At 44.1% G+C, this 15922-nt stretch overlaps 2 protein-coding genes across 4 annotated transcripts in view; one reads left to right on the forward strand and one right to left on the reverse strand.

Annotated features, from left to right (window-relative positions):
• Positions 1–5027: 5027 nt before the first annotated feature.
• The window catches only part of LOC147009977 (uncharacterized), a 74521-nt gene continuing 63626 nt past the window's right edge, over positions 5028–15922 (forward strand). Inside the window, exons 1-4 of the mRNA XM_085863321.1 lie at positions 5028–5159; positions 9719–9796; positions 10184–10225; positions 12244–12312. Coding sequence (XP_085719447.1) covers positions 5085–5159; positions 9719–9796; positions 10184–10225; positions 12244–12312 — 264 coding nt within the window. The 5' untranslated portion in view covers positions 5028–5084. The remainder of the gene's footprint in view (positions 5160–9718; positions 9797–10183; positions 10226–12243; positions 12313–15922) is intronic.
• Positions 6694–15922, reverse strand: part of LOC147009978 (uncharacterized) — a 32138-nt gene continuing 22909 nt past the window's right edge. For all 3 annotated transcript variants that reach the window (XM_085863318.1, XM_085863319.1, XM_085863317.1), the window contains 3 exons: positions 13203–13244; positions 8705–8815; positions 6694–6789 (listed from right to left, as the gene is read on the reverse strand). In XM_085863318.1, coding sequence (XP_085719444.1) covers positions 6708–6789; positions 8705–8815; positions 13203–13244 — 235 coding nt within the window. In that variant the 3' untranslated portion in view covers positions 6694–6707. The remainder of the gene's footprint in view (positions 6790–8704; positions 8816–13202; positions 13245–15922) is intronic.

Below are 15922 nucleotides of genomic sequence, written 5' to 3' on the forward strand. Positions count from 1 at the left end.
TAATAACTAATAAAATAATAAATAAATAAATAAATCATACAAATACTCTACATTCCAGAGAACTCAACGAAAGCAAATGTAAACAAGAAAAAGAGCAATCAGAGATTGCAGACCCTCGCCAGAACTTGTTTTGTGTGGCGTTTGTGTAATTAATAAAAGACATAACTAGAACTGTCACTTTATAACTGCTGGCAGTGATGACCGGGTACCAAGATGTCCCACTTTGATGCAACCCCACTTTGATCGGACACCTGACGGACCCTGACCCATGACGTATATTATTCAATTGAATTTAGAATGGGATTAAAATCAATTCAATTAAAATCAAATGCATCAAAGTGGGACGACTTGGTACCCGGTCATCACTGACAGCATTTATAAAGTGGCAGTTCTCATCAATGATCTCTCCAACTCTCTGGAAAATCCTCTGTATCTCTTTGCTGATGACTCCACCCTCTGCCGTACCATCTGTCATCCCTCAGAACGGCAAGCAGCAACTTCTTCGCTCTCTGCAGATCTGGATAAAATCACAAACTGGTCCAACACGTGGAACATGTCTTTCAATCCTGACAAATCTCACACTCTCACTATGTCTCTCCGAAAGGACCGTTTGGAACCCCGCCCCCCCCCCCCCCAATCTACTTTCTCAACAAACCTCTGGAAGAAGTCCTTTCTTTCAAGATTCTGGGTCTCACTATCTGCCATAATCTTTCCTGGGAAAGCCAAATTTCCAACCTGGCCTCCAAAGCCAGTTGCCGACTGGGAATCCTTCGTCATGCAAAGTCCTTCCTCGGTCCACCGGAGCTCCTGACCACATACAAAGCTTTCGTCCACAGCCTGATTGAGTACTGCTCTATCCTCTAGAACTGGTGCTCCTGCCTCTCACCTTTCTCGGCTTCACACTATGGAAACCAAGACATTTCGGATCATTGGTATCTTCCGTGAAGAGGCTGAGTCTTAGGGGCTCTCACTCTCTCACCGCAGGCAAGTCGGTGGTCTTTCTGTTTTATACCGTCTCCTCTCCAGTCTAGCCCGCCCCCCTGCTGTGTCTGCGATTTGTCCCCACCATATTTCCACAGGGCGTTCGAGGTCTGCCAACAACCCCCTTTTGGTAAAACCACCAAAATCACGAATCACTGCTCACCTTCACTCTTTCATTCCTCTTTTTTTCCCGTCTTTGGAATAAACTCCCTCACTCTGTTCAATCCCATTATTTCCTCCAGGCCTTCAATACAGCTGTTCACCACCACCTCTTATCGTCTTCCATTCAAAACCTTGATCTTTTCTACCCCCATTAATCCGCCCCAAACCCACCTCCTTCAAATTCCCTGCTTTCCTTCCTGAAAGTCCCTGTAATATCCATCTTGTATACCTCATGTTCCCCTCCCCATCCCTCTCCCTTCCACAGATCTCCCAATGTCTCTGTTCCCCACTGTTTTGTCCTTCCCACTCCCACCCTTCTTGTCTCATGCTCTCCTCCCTGTGCGTTATGTGTTAGCTCTCCTACGAGCCTCAACAATGCATACAATAAAAATAAAAATAAATAAATGGAAGACCAAGTACTGCAGGTACAGTTCTGCATTAGAGTAATCAGAAGGAACCCAAACAAGCAAAAAGCAAACATGAAGTCATCAGGAGGAACCTGGATACGATTCGGGATTCAGCTGCTACTCCTCCACCCTCAAACCCAACCAGGCACAGCCAAGTGAGTCTTTTCATTTTATTTTTTAACCCAGATCAAAAAGATTAAATAAATCTGGCTGCCAGCCCATGTGTCTGATCATGTTGAAATTTAAAACCTGTATTCCCCATCAGGACTAGATCATAATTGTGAAGTTTCACTTCGATTGATGAAGCAAATCAAGAGAAAAAAAAAGTTAAAACTTTTTTGCTAAATCCAACACGGCCGCCAGACTGTGTGACCTATCAATTATTCGTGATTACCCTGTTATCCCCAAGACCTGGAGAACATTTGTGTAAAGTTTCCCCTCAATCTGTCCAGCTGTTCTGGAGAAGAAGGAGGAGGAGGAGATTGGGACCATACTCTGTGCAGAGCGTTGGCACTGCTTGAGCAGTCTCCTTGGCTATTGGGCACAATCCTGGACGGGTCGCCACTCCGACACAGTATACCAGCATGCTGGCACTCATTTTGCCGACCTCGGAAGGATGACAGGCCAAGTTAACCCCACCTGGTATTAATTCAACAGCTGAACGGGATTTGAACTCAGGACCCTTGGATCCAAAGCCCGCCACCCTCACCATTAAGCCAATACCAGGCATGGAGAAGAAGATTTCTACAGGTTGTGGGGTAAATCCAATATGGCTGCCAAACCATGTGACCTATAATGTCATATGTGTGAACGTTTTGTTCTACATGGATAAGCAGTCATACATGTAAAGATTCTCCTCAATCTGTTCAGCCATTTGAAGGTTTTTAAAAAAAAATGGCTGCCGAACCACGTGACTGATGATGTCATCAATTTCTTTCTGTCGACCAATTTATCCCAAGATGACCCTCAACATTTTTTAGACTGATCGGATGTAGCATTATACTTATGCAATTATGATGTCATAATGAAGGCACGTATGACATTATTCAAAAATCACACTTATTCTCCACGACGAGTAATTCACATGTGCCAAGTTTCATTTTTTTAACACGTTCCAGTTTCAGTGATACATAGGTCCACAATTTTTCCTTTTTTCCAACATGGCTGCCACACCACGTGATCTATGGCATCCTAATTATCATTGAAACATTCTACGTGAGTAGTTGCTCCTGTGGTGAAAATTTTGTGTCAATGCGATAAGCGGTTGCAGAGAAAAACCACACTCACGTTCTGTGTGGACAAACAAACAAACAAACAAACAGACAAACAGACAAAAGGACACAAATGCAATATGCTCTCCTGTGGTGAGGGTAATAAGAAGCAAGAAATGGCGCATCACCAGTGGACCAATTCAGTGTTGTGTCCGTGAAATAATATGATCCACTCGGTGACTCGGGTGTTGTAAATGACCAGTGTCCGTGAGAATAAGCTGCTGACCAAAAGGGGTTCGATGATGGCAGTCCTGCGGTTGAAAGGAGCAAAGACCACTGAAGATCTGGCTGCAAACAAGACACCTAGTACAAAGCTCTGCTTGGTGTAGAGAGCAACGCACAGCTGAGGAAAGGGCAACAAACAGACGCATGGTACGAAACTCCGTGAGTCAAGAGAGGAAATGCGTCACTGAAGGTATGGCTGCGAATGTGGTTTAACTCTGGTTAACCTTAGTTTAACTACAGTGAAACTCAAGTGCGTGAGTCATTTCAACGAGCCGCCAGGTGTAAATCGCGAGCCGCCATGCAGGGAAGCTTCCTCACAATCCCGTTAAAGCCTTCTTCTCCGCTCGGCCCTCGAGGGGGAGGTCCAAGAGCCCGATAGTAGTGTGGGGCAAAATGATTGGTTAGAAAACAGATTTATAAAAAACACGCCCCCACTACTGCCATTGGTTGCCAAATCAACAATGGAACAAAGCTCATTATGTAAAAGTACACCACGTGATCATTCGAGATACGGGACTTCACCATTAAGCGCGAGTGAATTGGCTTTAAAAAATCCGGTCACGGACCAATTGGGAAACGCACATTTACTGCGCTAGTAAAACATTAACGGGACTCCTCTAATCCACGTCAGCCTCTGCCGTGGTTATATCAGAACGAGCTGATTTGTCACATCGTTACGGATGTTTAACCCCAATATGGAGCCGGTAACGCTATTTATTTTAGAGGCACATACAGGCTTGATTAAACCTTACTAATAATTATTTTTATTTGACATATGATTCGATTTTTCCGGGTCCCTCATCGTGATTTAACACTCAACCCAAACAAAGCCAATCAAAATTTGACGCAACAACCCCGGACAGTGTGTCAGTGCAGCGGAGGCCGACAGACCGAATGTGTTCGGCCCACCAGAAAACCAAGATGGCGGCCATATCATTTTGTCTGGGTGCCATGGTGGGTGGAGTCAAGCGACCATTGTGGGTGTGGTCGGGCAGCTGTCCGACCAATGGGTGCACATTTCAAAAATCCACCGCAGCAGCAGCAGCAGCAGCAGCAGCAGCAGCAGCAGCAGCAGCAGCAGCAGCAGCAGCAGCAGCAGCAGCAGCAGCAGCAGCAGCAGCAGCAGCAGCAGCAGCAGCAGCAGCAGCAGCAGCAGCAGCAGCAGCAGCAGCAGCAGCAGCAGCAGCAGCAGCAGCAGCAGCAGCAGCAGCAGCAGCAGCTGCAGCAGCAGCTGCAGCAGCAGCTGCATGGAGCTCTTGTGGACCTGCGACATGTCGTCAGTAAAAACAAAGTCGTACACAAGAATTGCATATTTACGCACATAAGGTGCAGATAGTGCAACATTTAGTACTAAAAGCTTCCCCGGTAGATGTATTAGATGAGGTTTAGTGGACATATTCCTTATTGAACCTCTCATTTCAAGCTGTTTTTTAACCAACGCAAGAATAAAAGGCTTCGTTTGTTTGTTTGTTCTCTATTATGGTGCTTTTACCATGGGCTTCTGTTGGTGAAACCCAAATCTTTTGATGACCCTGGAAATCATTCTCCAATCAACTCTGCTGTCCACCAATCACAGCATTGTTTTCCCTAACCTTGGATTAACCTAAATGCCATTTCAGCATGTTACAATATTAAATACTAAATTTTGATGACTTTAACAAATAAACTTGTTCAATGTTAATATTTTCCACATTTCGATGTCAGAGCAAACAATCCGTGTTGTATAAGGATGGGAACACATGAACACCATCACATTCCACCACCACAACTGAACCCAGTGAAAGCAGTTTCATCATCTCCCTTATCTCCACCCTGTGTTTCTCCAGCCAAGTTGGACCTTCATAAACAACATTTCTTCCAACAAGAGTCAGTGCGGTGCGAGAACGAGTTTTCTTTTTCCTCTTTTGCTCTCTCTCTCTCTCTCTCTCTCTCTCTCGCGTCTCTCTCTCTCTCTCTCTCTCTCTCTCTCTCTCTCTCTCTCTCTCTCTCTCTCTCTCTCTCTCTCTCTCTCTCTCGCGTCTCTCTCTATCCATCCACGATGAGACCCTGGATCTTGATACCGCTGCTGTTGATTCTCTGCTTGGAGATTAGTAGCTGCACTGCAAAGCCAGTGGTGAGTGAGCAAGACCATCTTCGGTTGCTTGGTTTCTCGGTGTTGGAATCATAGAATTTTTTTATCGATGTTCTTTGTGACAGATTTACAATTACTGAATGTAAAATATTTTTGAAATCGATAAACAAGTGGAGAATGGTCGTGCAGGTACAAAAGAGAATGGGTATTACAGAGATCATTGTGGGTGGTTTTATGAACGAGTGGGCCCGTTGGTCCGATGGACCCAATTTTCATTCGCCTTCACCAGCCTTGTTGCGGACCTGCCTGCTGTACTGCTGGAGCATTAGCTTGCCTTTCACTGATCCCAGACGTGTTTGGGGCCAACGTGGGGATTACATGTTCGCTATTATTATTGGCGCATGATACTATTCTCATTATTGTTGTAAATATTGTTATAATTGATTAATACTTTTGCATGCCCCTAGGTGCGGGCCCGTAACTGTGTGCCCGTACGTGCGTGGCCGTACGTGCGTGTCCATACGTACAAAAAATAAAAAATTTCATTGTGACGTCAATAGTGATGTCATAGCACCGTGTCCTGTCATTGGTTGATAAATAAATGGCCATAACTTGGGAACCGCTTGTCCGATTAATATCAAACCTTGAAAAGGCACATCCACAGGGCCCCAGCAATATTCCTGGCAAGTTTCAATTAGATCGGACCAGGGGTTGTCGAGAAACGGCGGTCGCAGACACACATACAGACAGACAGACAGACAGACACACAAAGATTGCTGGAATTATAGATAGATATGCTTTGTTATAATGGTGTTGTTTTGGTTATTCATTTTGTAATAAGAATGCCATCTCGTGGAAGAAGGACGTATTAAGCTGCTTTCTATACCTTTACATGGAGTGTGTTTAAAACATGGGAATTGTAACGGATTTGTGTTTTTTTTTCATTGTTTTTTCAGCCAAATCAGCTCAAGAGGTCGTGAAGATCATTTTGTTGTGTTACATTCCACATCAGAATGCTGCAGTAGAATTCCACAAAAAAAAAATTACACACACACACACACACACCTCATCCATTTGTTGTGGAGTTTTAAAGGGTCTATTGGGTCTTGTTGGTCCTCGAGATCATTTTAGTCTTTGGGGTCTTTTGAGTCCTCAGGGACTTTTGGATCTTTTGGGTCATCTGGGTCTTTTGGGTCCTCAGGGACTTTTGGGTCTTCTGGATGTTTTGGGTCTTTTGGGTCATCTATGTCTTCGGGGTCTTTTGGGTCTTCGGAATAAAATCCCGCAAGTTTGAAGAGCAGATGAAGTTGGTGTTAATGATTTGAGAGTTTCTGGGGTTGTGGTTCAAAACAGGGGACACTACACAGAGATTACTGAACAAAACCAGTGACTTCTCACCATGACATTGTTCCAAATTGATTAGTAGTATAATACCTTTTGTAAACCATGATTAACCATTATAAACCATACCGTGGTTATATTCACGAATGCATATTAGACTGGGATTCAATTCTGAATTCAGGCCGCCGGTTGCATCATGACTGAGGTGATGCTGTCCATCTGATGCAGTGCCCACCTGTGTTGGAATCATCAGAATGGCAGTTTATAGCTTAGTAGAGATTCGAACCCAGATTGGACTGTTCGGAGTGGCAATAACTCTTGGGTATCCTTCCTGCCCAGTCAGAAAATGACACAAAAGTGAGATAGATAGTAATTTTATAATAATATTATTTTGTTCCAATCGGTCAATTAATCATTCTGGTTTATTCAATATATTTATATAAACTACATATGGCAAAATAAATATCAACACATTAATATACGACATTAAACTTGTACAGCATGATGAGACAAGTACTCAGATGGGTAACAGCAGGAAAGGTCATATGTATATTTATTAGCCCCCGTTGGACTTTGTTCAAAATGGGGGCTTATGAATTTGGTCTCGATTTTCATGTCGGTGCGTGCGTGCGTACATCCGCAACCATATCTCAGACATGTATGGACCAATTTTATTCGTACTTGGCACAAAGACAACACATGATGGTATACATATGCACGTCTTTTTTTTTATCCCCCGCCAACCAACAAAGTTGGCAGGGGATATAGAAATGGGTTCCGTCCGTCCGTCACATTTCGTTTCCGGAGCCTAACTACAAATCCCCTCAAGATATATTTACGAAATTTGGTACACATATCAAGCAAGTGGTGAACTGGTGCCTTTTGATATTTTCTAATTGATAGGTCACATGGTTTGGCAGCCATGTTGGATTCAAGAAAAATATTAAATCATGTTTTCTCTGGAATCACATAACCTAACGAAGCGAAAATTTGCAACTATCATCTTCCATCATGTCTGCATACATAGTAAAAATTATGATGTCACAATTCACATGGTTTGGCGGCCATCTTGGATAGAAAAACACACCTCATTTGATTAACACGAAACTTCACACACGTATTCCACTGGAGGATTGGAGGCAGAATGTAAATTTATGATGTCATAGGTCACATGGTTCGTCAGCCATCTTGGATTGAAAATGAATAAATTTTAAAAACCTTTTTCTCCAGAATTGCTGGACAGATTAAGGAAAAATTTCACATACACTTTTCCCAAGACATCCTTTCAGAAGTTTGTTAATTTCTAATTGATAGGTCACATGGTTTGGCGGCCATATTGAATTTACCCTAAAACCTTCAAACATCTTCTCCAGAACGGCTGGTCAGATCAAGGGGAAACTTCACGTAAATATTACACACGCTTAGGGAATATTAGTTTGTTAATCTTCATTTACTATGGCGGGGATATCAAAGACTTTGTCTTCAACGGATGCTAGATTTATTTTGACATCAGATCCAATATGGCCGACTGACGGCCAATTTAATTGAAAAAAAATAACCCAGTGTCGAATTCGCCCTCAACCATTTCTTGGACAAGCATTTACCGATGTTCAAACTTGTCACACAGATAATGAATGATGGCTTACATAGGCAAGTCATTTTTTTTTTTCGAGATCAGAATCAAGATGGTCGACTGGTGGCCATTTTGTTACCTAAATGTGTCTCCGACCATTTCTCAGACATGCATGGTCCGTTTTTTACAGGGGCTATGACATTTTACGTCTTTTTTACTTGTTTAATGTGGATTTTTACTGTAGTATTGTTGTGGAAATTATCCCGAGAGGTTAAAGAATCCTTAGTATAGCACTAGTTATTTTGTAAGTATCTGTTCAGTTAAACATATCATACTCTGGATGAATAAATGTGTTTCGTATGTAATAGAGAGACATCCAATTTAACTCGTGTGTTTTTTTTCTCGCTAAACCCAGTTTCCCATGTCGTTGTATGTATTTTTCCGTATCAGTCTTTCATCCTCCCCCCACTCCCTTACAAGCAACTCTTTCCAACACAAACGAGCTTTAACACCTCACCCTTCAAGTCACTAGCAATTCAGAAGCATAAGCACAGAAAAACAAGCATTCATGAACCTTCGTAAGACAGCTAATTTTGGGGAAGCACCAAGTGGATCCAAAAGAGTTGTAGGTATGGTTCCACACCCCGAGCGATTAAATAAAAGGCAATGTTACTTGTTCGGGTGCTCGCTCGCTGTTTGGTTGGTCCCTTGCACATTTCTATTTGCTCGCCTGCGTTCGCTGTGCCGTTCAACGCTGCAATTCCTTGCTGTTCTGGGAACGGAGCTGGGGTGGACGTGGAAGACAGCAGAAAGCAGGGCATCTTAATGGGCTGGGAGTCATTGGCGGAAACCTCACAGCCATTTGTGAGTGGTGCCTGAAGACTGAGCATCAACTATTAAACACCAAAGCATCCATTAGACACATCTCACTGCAGTCGTGTGGGGACTGACACCTCCAAAGTGCTGTGAGCATCCAGTTCGTACAACCTCCATTGAGGGGCATGGTGGGTCCTACAGAACCCGTCACACAGGTCAGATAGCTGTCTCGTTTTTCCCACAAATGTATCCCTTTGTCAAGCATATTTTTTATTTTGTTTAGCTGGCCCGCCCGAGCAGGCCCAAGTTATTTTGTGAAGTTGAATGTGTACATACCTGATCTTTGCCATATGGGCAGGTGTCAGTAATGGGTAATTGGGGGAATCCAAATGTTTCTTTGCTTCACTGCCAAAATCCCTTCCCTTTTTGTGAACTTAATACATGTATAAAACACTTTCGTCGCTCTCTGCCCGATTCTGCTTGTTCTGACGGTTTCGTCTCATGGTTCTGATGTACCCTGTTAAAGGTAGAAATCTGTTGTGGTCTTGTTAGGATGGATAGCTGGCATCATGTAGCTTGTTTGCTTGGCTGAAGATTAAGATCTGCCATGTGATTGCAACTAGCATGGCACTTGTCTGGCTCAAGGACTTTCATCTGTACGGTTATGTGGCTCTGAAAGCGGGATCTAGAAGCAGCCGAGGCGGGGGACTGTCGTGGTCGTTCAAAACATGTCTCACCTGATTCGAAATGGGCAACCGGTTGGTCTGGTGACCACTGTAACGTTATTAAACCTCTACATTACCAATGTTAATTATATACTAAATCAAAACAGTAAGTAATATTTGAATGTTTTGTGTTGCTTTGTTTGTAGAAGCGCTGTTGGAGAAGGCGGTGGTGTTCTGGTCGATTCAGTGCAATGCTAAGATTCACAACCAATACGACTGTAAAGGTAATAAAATAACACAAATGTCAGATTTGTAAAACTGATAATTACCATATCTGATTATCTAGTGTCGATTCATTAACTTTTCACACTTTTATTAAAATGCACCAAATACATGCTCGGTGATTTCCCAGTAGTTTCAAGGAGACGGTGACATATTCTCCCCAAATGTCTGAAACACACACGTGATGTCGCGTCAAGTGTTCTGGAATAATCGAAGAGTAAGCCGTTGCTGCCTCCAGAGAAGTTTTTGGGAAATTCAGAGAAGTTGCGTTGGAGGCAAAGGAAGACTTGATAGAAATAGTCTTTCATTATTGATTGATTTAAATTTCTCATTCATGAGTTTGTAATTTCTACAATTACTCAAAATGAATTCCCTCTCTATATTTTCAGCCACAACCTGAGGGCACTCTCTTTGATTCCTCGGAAGACAATGTGAGTATTTATGAGTCCCCCCCCCACCCCCACAAATGTAATTCTTCTTGAAAACCCTGATTTCATTTACAAACACACTCAGACTTTGGAGAAGGCCATTTAACTCGTGCGGAAGCCTGTGCTTCATTCACCCCTCATTCGTTCAATGATGTAAGGATGTTAACCCCACAGTGCATTCTGCTCAGAATGCTGCTCATTCTCGAATGTGCATCACCCACCTTGAAAATCCTCCACATTGAGCTCAGGCGAAAACTTTCATAATTTTGTCCTCGAGTTCAAATTGAATATTGAGACAAAATGAACGTCACTGTGATGGAGACTTGTCCAATGTTAGCCATATCCAAGCAAACACTTTCAGAAAGTGTTTGCTTGTATCTGAGGTCAATGATTGACCGTATACTTGCTCTTTGGGTCCTCACCGAATGCAGATGAGAGTTTTGGCAGCGGCCACTTGCAGCCTACGTTGATCGCTGCAAAGCATTTGATTCAGTGAATCTGGTTGCCCTCTGGAGAATTCTTGATCTTCGTGGGGGCCACCAAAACTGATCAATCTGATGTCTGAACTCTACTCTGGTACTGAGAGTGCTGTGAGATGTGGTGGTACCATCTCTGGTTTATTTCCAGTTGTTACGGGAGTTCGTCAGGGGTGTGTACTGGCCCCACACTTTCAGCACTTGTATGGACTGGATTCTGGGGAGGATGTCGGAGAGATCAAGCTGCGGTGCATCGCTTGGGAATGTCAAGATCTCTGACCTTGATTTCGCAGATGATGCGGAGACTGTTGTGGTCTTTGCGGAGACTCTGGGCATCCTTTGGGGGGCCCTCGAGGTACTGCATGAGGAGTTGGCACCACTGAGATTAAGGGTTTCCTGGGTCAAAACGAATATCGAGGCTTTCAATGACGTATTGGATGCTGATATCTTGTCTGTACCTGTTTGTGGTGAGGATGTTGAGGTCACAGAGAGATTCACTTGCCTTGGCAGTGATATTCATGTCTCTGCTGGCTGTGAGCCAGAGGTCAATAGACATCTGTGTCGGGCCTGGGGAGTCATGTATTCACTGGATCACGGGGTGTAGCGCTGCCGGTACATCTGCAGGAGGACGAAAGTCTGAGTCTTCAGGTCCTTGGTGCTTCCAGTCTTGCTCTATGGATGTGAGACTCTGACCAGGGATCTGAGATGGAGACTTAATTGCTTTGGTACCAGGTCTCTTCGGAGAATCCTTGGCTATCGCTGGTCTGACTTTGTGTCCAACGAGTGGTTTCTAAGAGAGACTCAAATGAGATTTGTTACCTGCATAGTCCGTGAGCATCAGCTGCTGCTGTGTGGACATGTGGCTCATTTTCCTGACGCTGATCCTGCTCACCAGATTCTCTCAGCAAGGGAGCCTTGTGAATGGAGGAGGCCAATGGGCCGACCACATGCCTTGTGGTTGCAACAGGTTGATCAGCATCTCAAGGAGATGGGGATGGGCCACGCATCTGCCTGGGGGATGGCCAGATGGAGGCCCCTGGAGTACCGGTGGAAAGTGGAAGCAGTGATACGCTGCTCCGGCTCACGCTCCAATACCTGACCTGACCTGACTTTCAGAAACACAGGTGTCAATTCAGTAGCATATGAGACAGTGGCAAATCAATCACAGTTTGGAGAGACCATAGATAACTCCCTCCTAACCAGGTATTCCTTATCAATATGACGCACAGAGATCAGGTTTGAAAGGACGACCTCACTTTAGTCATAGGTTGATCATGTTCGGTGCATAAAAAGATCCTTCAAAAGTCTCCAATCAACCTCCTGCTGTCAATCTGCTCATCACGATGCCAAGCCTTTGCTCGGTAGACGAGACCCAGGGAGGATAACATAATGTTTTCTGATGAATCCCATTTTCAACTCAGACATCAACAATATCAGGATAAAGATTTGAGGGCATTCTCGATAGGATGGTTTCCTTGTTACACCAACTTTGATTGATGCTGATCAAACTCCATGAAATATTCTTTCATGTGCGTGTGTGTTCAGGATTCTCAAGATGAGGAAGTGCATCGGCCACATCGCTTCCTACATGGTATTGAAAAAACAAAACATTTGGTGAGTTACTTACGAATTAACGAGGAAAGAGGAGACGAAAGAAACACAAGTGAGAAAGGGAGTAGGAGAGAAGGAATAACAATCATTTAAAAGGTTCATTTATCAATGATGTTATTTTCATGATTTCAGAGGTTTTAGGGGGGGGGGCAGGGAAAGAGGGAGGGGTTTCGGGTCGAGTCTGGGTTCGATTCCTGACCCTATTATAATCTGACAGCTCGGTGCTTCACAAGTTGGAATGTCCATCACAGAGTTTGCAGTTCATAAGATCGACATTAAACTGAGTGTCCCGTCTGCTAACATTCGTTGATGGACGTTAAAGATCTCGCGGTGTTTTTCGTTAAAAGTCTGCGATTCATCGCCGGCATCCTGAACAAATTACAAATTGAAACCAATACCACCTTCAATAAGTCGAACGTCAGGCCTGGTCAGCCGGTTCGTGAAAGGCAGGCTGTTCTTTCTTGCTCTCTCAGCCGTGGCTGATGCCATCAGAAGTGTAAAGTAGTAGTACTAGTAGTAGTAGTAGTAGTAGTAGTAGTAGTAGTTGTAGTAATAGTAGTAGTAGTACAAGATAGTTAAGATTTGGAATTTTTCTCCTTAAAAACTCTTCTTCAAAGTAACAGATGGTTCAAGTCTGAAACCGCTCAACCTCCCCTCTCGCAGCAGTTTGGCTACTTCCTCTCTCAACATGAGATTAAAGGAAATTCTTATTTTCCCACCAACACAGATCATCACCTGGAGTATTTTAAAGACGAGTTGTCCGACAAATCAATAGTTTGCTAAAGAGAAATCAGCATCGACTGGAGAGTCTCAGACATGAAGCAAACAGAACATGTGCAGGAAAACTTTGATTGACAACTGTGATGATAAAATCAATGTATCAATGTGCTCACCTGAAGGACTCCTCCAGGTGTTTCCACAGTGAGTAGCACAACCTGATCGGGATAAAGCACGACATGCTGCTCAGAGAAAAACTATAAAATTTCATTAATATATTATTATTCATTGTTCGTGTGGCATCCTCTTTGGTTAATAATGAATATAATACATAACAAGTCTGAAGACGACGATGGTAAACGAGCGGTATTTGACGATGTAGATTGTTTCAGAAGTCAAGGATGAGACAATGTGATAATGTTTGACCAAGTTATAAAAATGATCAACATGATGTGGTACAAGTGACGGGTTATTAGCTGCAAAATGTCGAAAACCCGGTTTCGCTCAACAACTTTCAAAATTTGACCTTTGCACAACCTTTAAAGGTCACAAAACAATGTTGTGGACATTAAAATAAGGAAACAGGATATGTGCTCTAGCTTATTGAAGTTAGTTCGTCGAAGAAGGTCGAAAACCCGGTTCGATTCCCAAAGCTTTGAAAATTTGACCTTTGTGAACTTTAAAGCTCAAAGGTCAAGGATTATGACCTTTGGTGCAAAACTTCCTCTGGAACATTCCAGGAATAATATAACGTCATATAGGCTATATGGCATTTCGCACTCCTCGGATTATCCATACTTTGATTAAATCTGCGTAAAAACAAACTTGAAGGGGGCGCCACGGGCAAGGTGTTCGAGATAGAGCAAAATGGTTTCAAGACTTTAGGTGGGGAATGACCTCAAGATTATGCATCAAAAATATTTTATCCTAGCTCTCAAAGTTTGGGCGGTCGTATGATTTTTATGTCAAAATTCGAAATTTTCTAAGTTTGTGACCTTGTGACCTTGACCATGGGACGAAAATGAAAAAAATCGAGCACCGTGGGGCTCTGCAGGTGCCATTGGGCTAACCAAATAGCGAAATCACTGTCAGATTCGACAAACCCCTAGGAGAAGATGCAAATTGAAATCGGCGACCCCCTAAAAACACATATTTTTGGGGCGTGGCTCCACCCATAATGGGCCCACCATGCCCATTCTCAAGAAAACACAACTAGATCAGGATATGAACCTCTCACCAAAATTTTATCAGGATCGGATCAAAACCCACGGAGCTATGCTCGGGACAGACAGACAGACAGACAGACAAGCTGGTAGGCGGACATGGGTAGTCGACTACCCAATAGAACCTGACGCGATGGGCCCGTTTGATGGGAATGACCTGAGGATTAAGCACAAGAAAATTAATGATTCTAGCTTCAAGGGTTAATGCTGCAGGTTATTTTTTTGTTAAAATAGCCCACATTTAGAGGTTTATCGGCCGTTGCTAGACAACGGAGGGGTCCATAGCAACGGTTCTTTCTCACACATAACTAGGACATACCATGAACCTACCATACCAGTTACATGTATATCTGACTCATAGTCTCTGAGATATAACGAACTTCGTTTTTTTATTGCTTTCGACCAGGGTTCATTCAAAGTCTATCTTCTCTGAAAGTTTTCATAGGATCCGGCTGGAAATTTTTGACAATATGGCTGAATGTACTGCCCACAGTCGCTCGTGGCCCGATTTTTGATTTTCGAAAAAATAAATTTTTTATGATTTTTTAAAAAATTCAAAGTCCCGTTGCTCGGCAACGGTGGTGTCCATAGCAACGGTTCTCATTTGCACACAACTTGGTCATGGTATGAACCTACCAACCAAGTTTCATCGAAATCGCCATTGTATTGAAGGAGCACTGGACCGAACAGAGGGACAGACAGACAGACAGACAGACCAACATATTGTTACGGCTGTGGAAATTCGCAAACCACCATTCAGGTCCCGTAGGTGAGGTATCCCTTAAGCACATGTGTCGTTAGCCCCAAACCCGTTGTTTGAGGGAATAAATGTGATTCATTCGGGCTGCGGCGCTTTGAGTCAGTCGTTTTTCTTTCTCTATCTTTTATTTCACATAAAACCCAACGAGGACGCTCGGTGGGCTTTTCGCGCCATTCTTCTCCGCGCTTGGTGTGAGGGGAGAGAAGCGAGGGGAGGGCAGCTGGCGCTCGATTGGTGGATGCGCGGTGTGACGCGGCCAGGGAGGAGGAACGCCCCTCTTCGAGACCTTTCTCAAAGCGCCTCGAAGGGGGGTGGAGCAAAGAACGGGGCGGAGCTCCGAGGATATAAAAGTCGGAGACATGCGAAGCAGTTGGGTGGATGCTCTTGTTCGGTGGATATTCTTGCTTTGTGGTTGCTCTCGCCCTCGTCTTCCGGCTCGCTCGTCCTGGTGGCCGCTGGCCTGGTCTTTTGTGGGGCAGTTGCAAGACCCCGCTGGCGGGAAGGAGCGTCCGCCATTCCCCTCTCCCGACTTCGGGCATCCACGTTTCCCCCCCCCCCTCTATCCGTGCTGGGATAGCGCCGAACACTCGTTCCGTGGCGTCGAGTGGCCAACACGTGCAGGCGCGAGGCACGCAGGAGAAGACTCGCCTACCACGCCAGGGCCTGGAGCCACGGCCAGGCGGGACCACGTCGACGGACGTAGGAGAGGGACTCGACGGCCCAAAAAGGGAAGTCACCATTTCTTTTCGGGGTTTTTTTGTATGGAACTTGTGGTGCCGTGTCTTGAGAAGTAAAACTGTTAAGTGTTGCCGTTTGTCGCTATTAGTCGGTTGTAGCTCTGCGTCGTCGTTGCTTTATTGTTTTTCTTCTTACATTTGCTTTTTTTTGTGCATTATGGTTTGGCTGTATATGT

This window comes from Eptatretus burgeri, chromosome 17 (assembly GCF_056783735.1).
Source record: "Eptatretus burgeri isolate ZD-2024b chromosome 17, Ebu_testis_v1, whole genome shotgun sequence".
NCBI classification, from domain to species: Eukaryota; Metazoa; Chordata; class Myxini; order Myxiniformes; family Myxinidae; genus Eptatretus; species Eptatretus burgeri.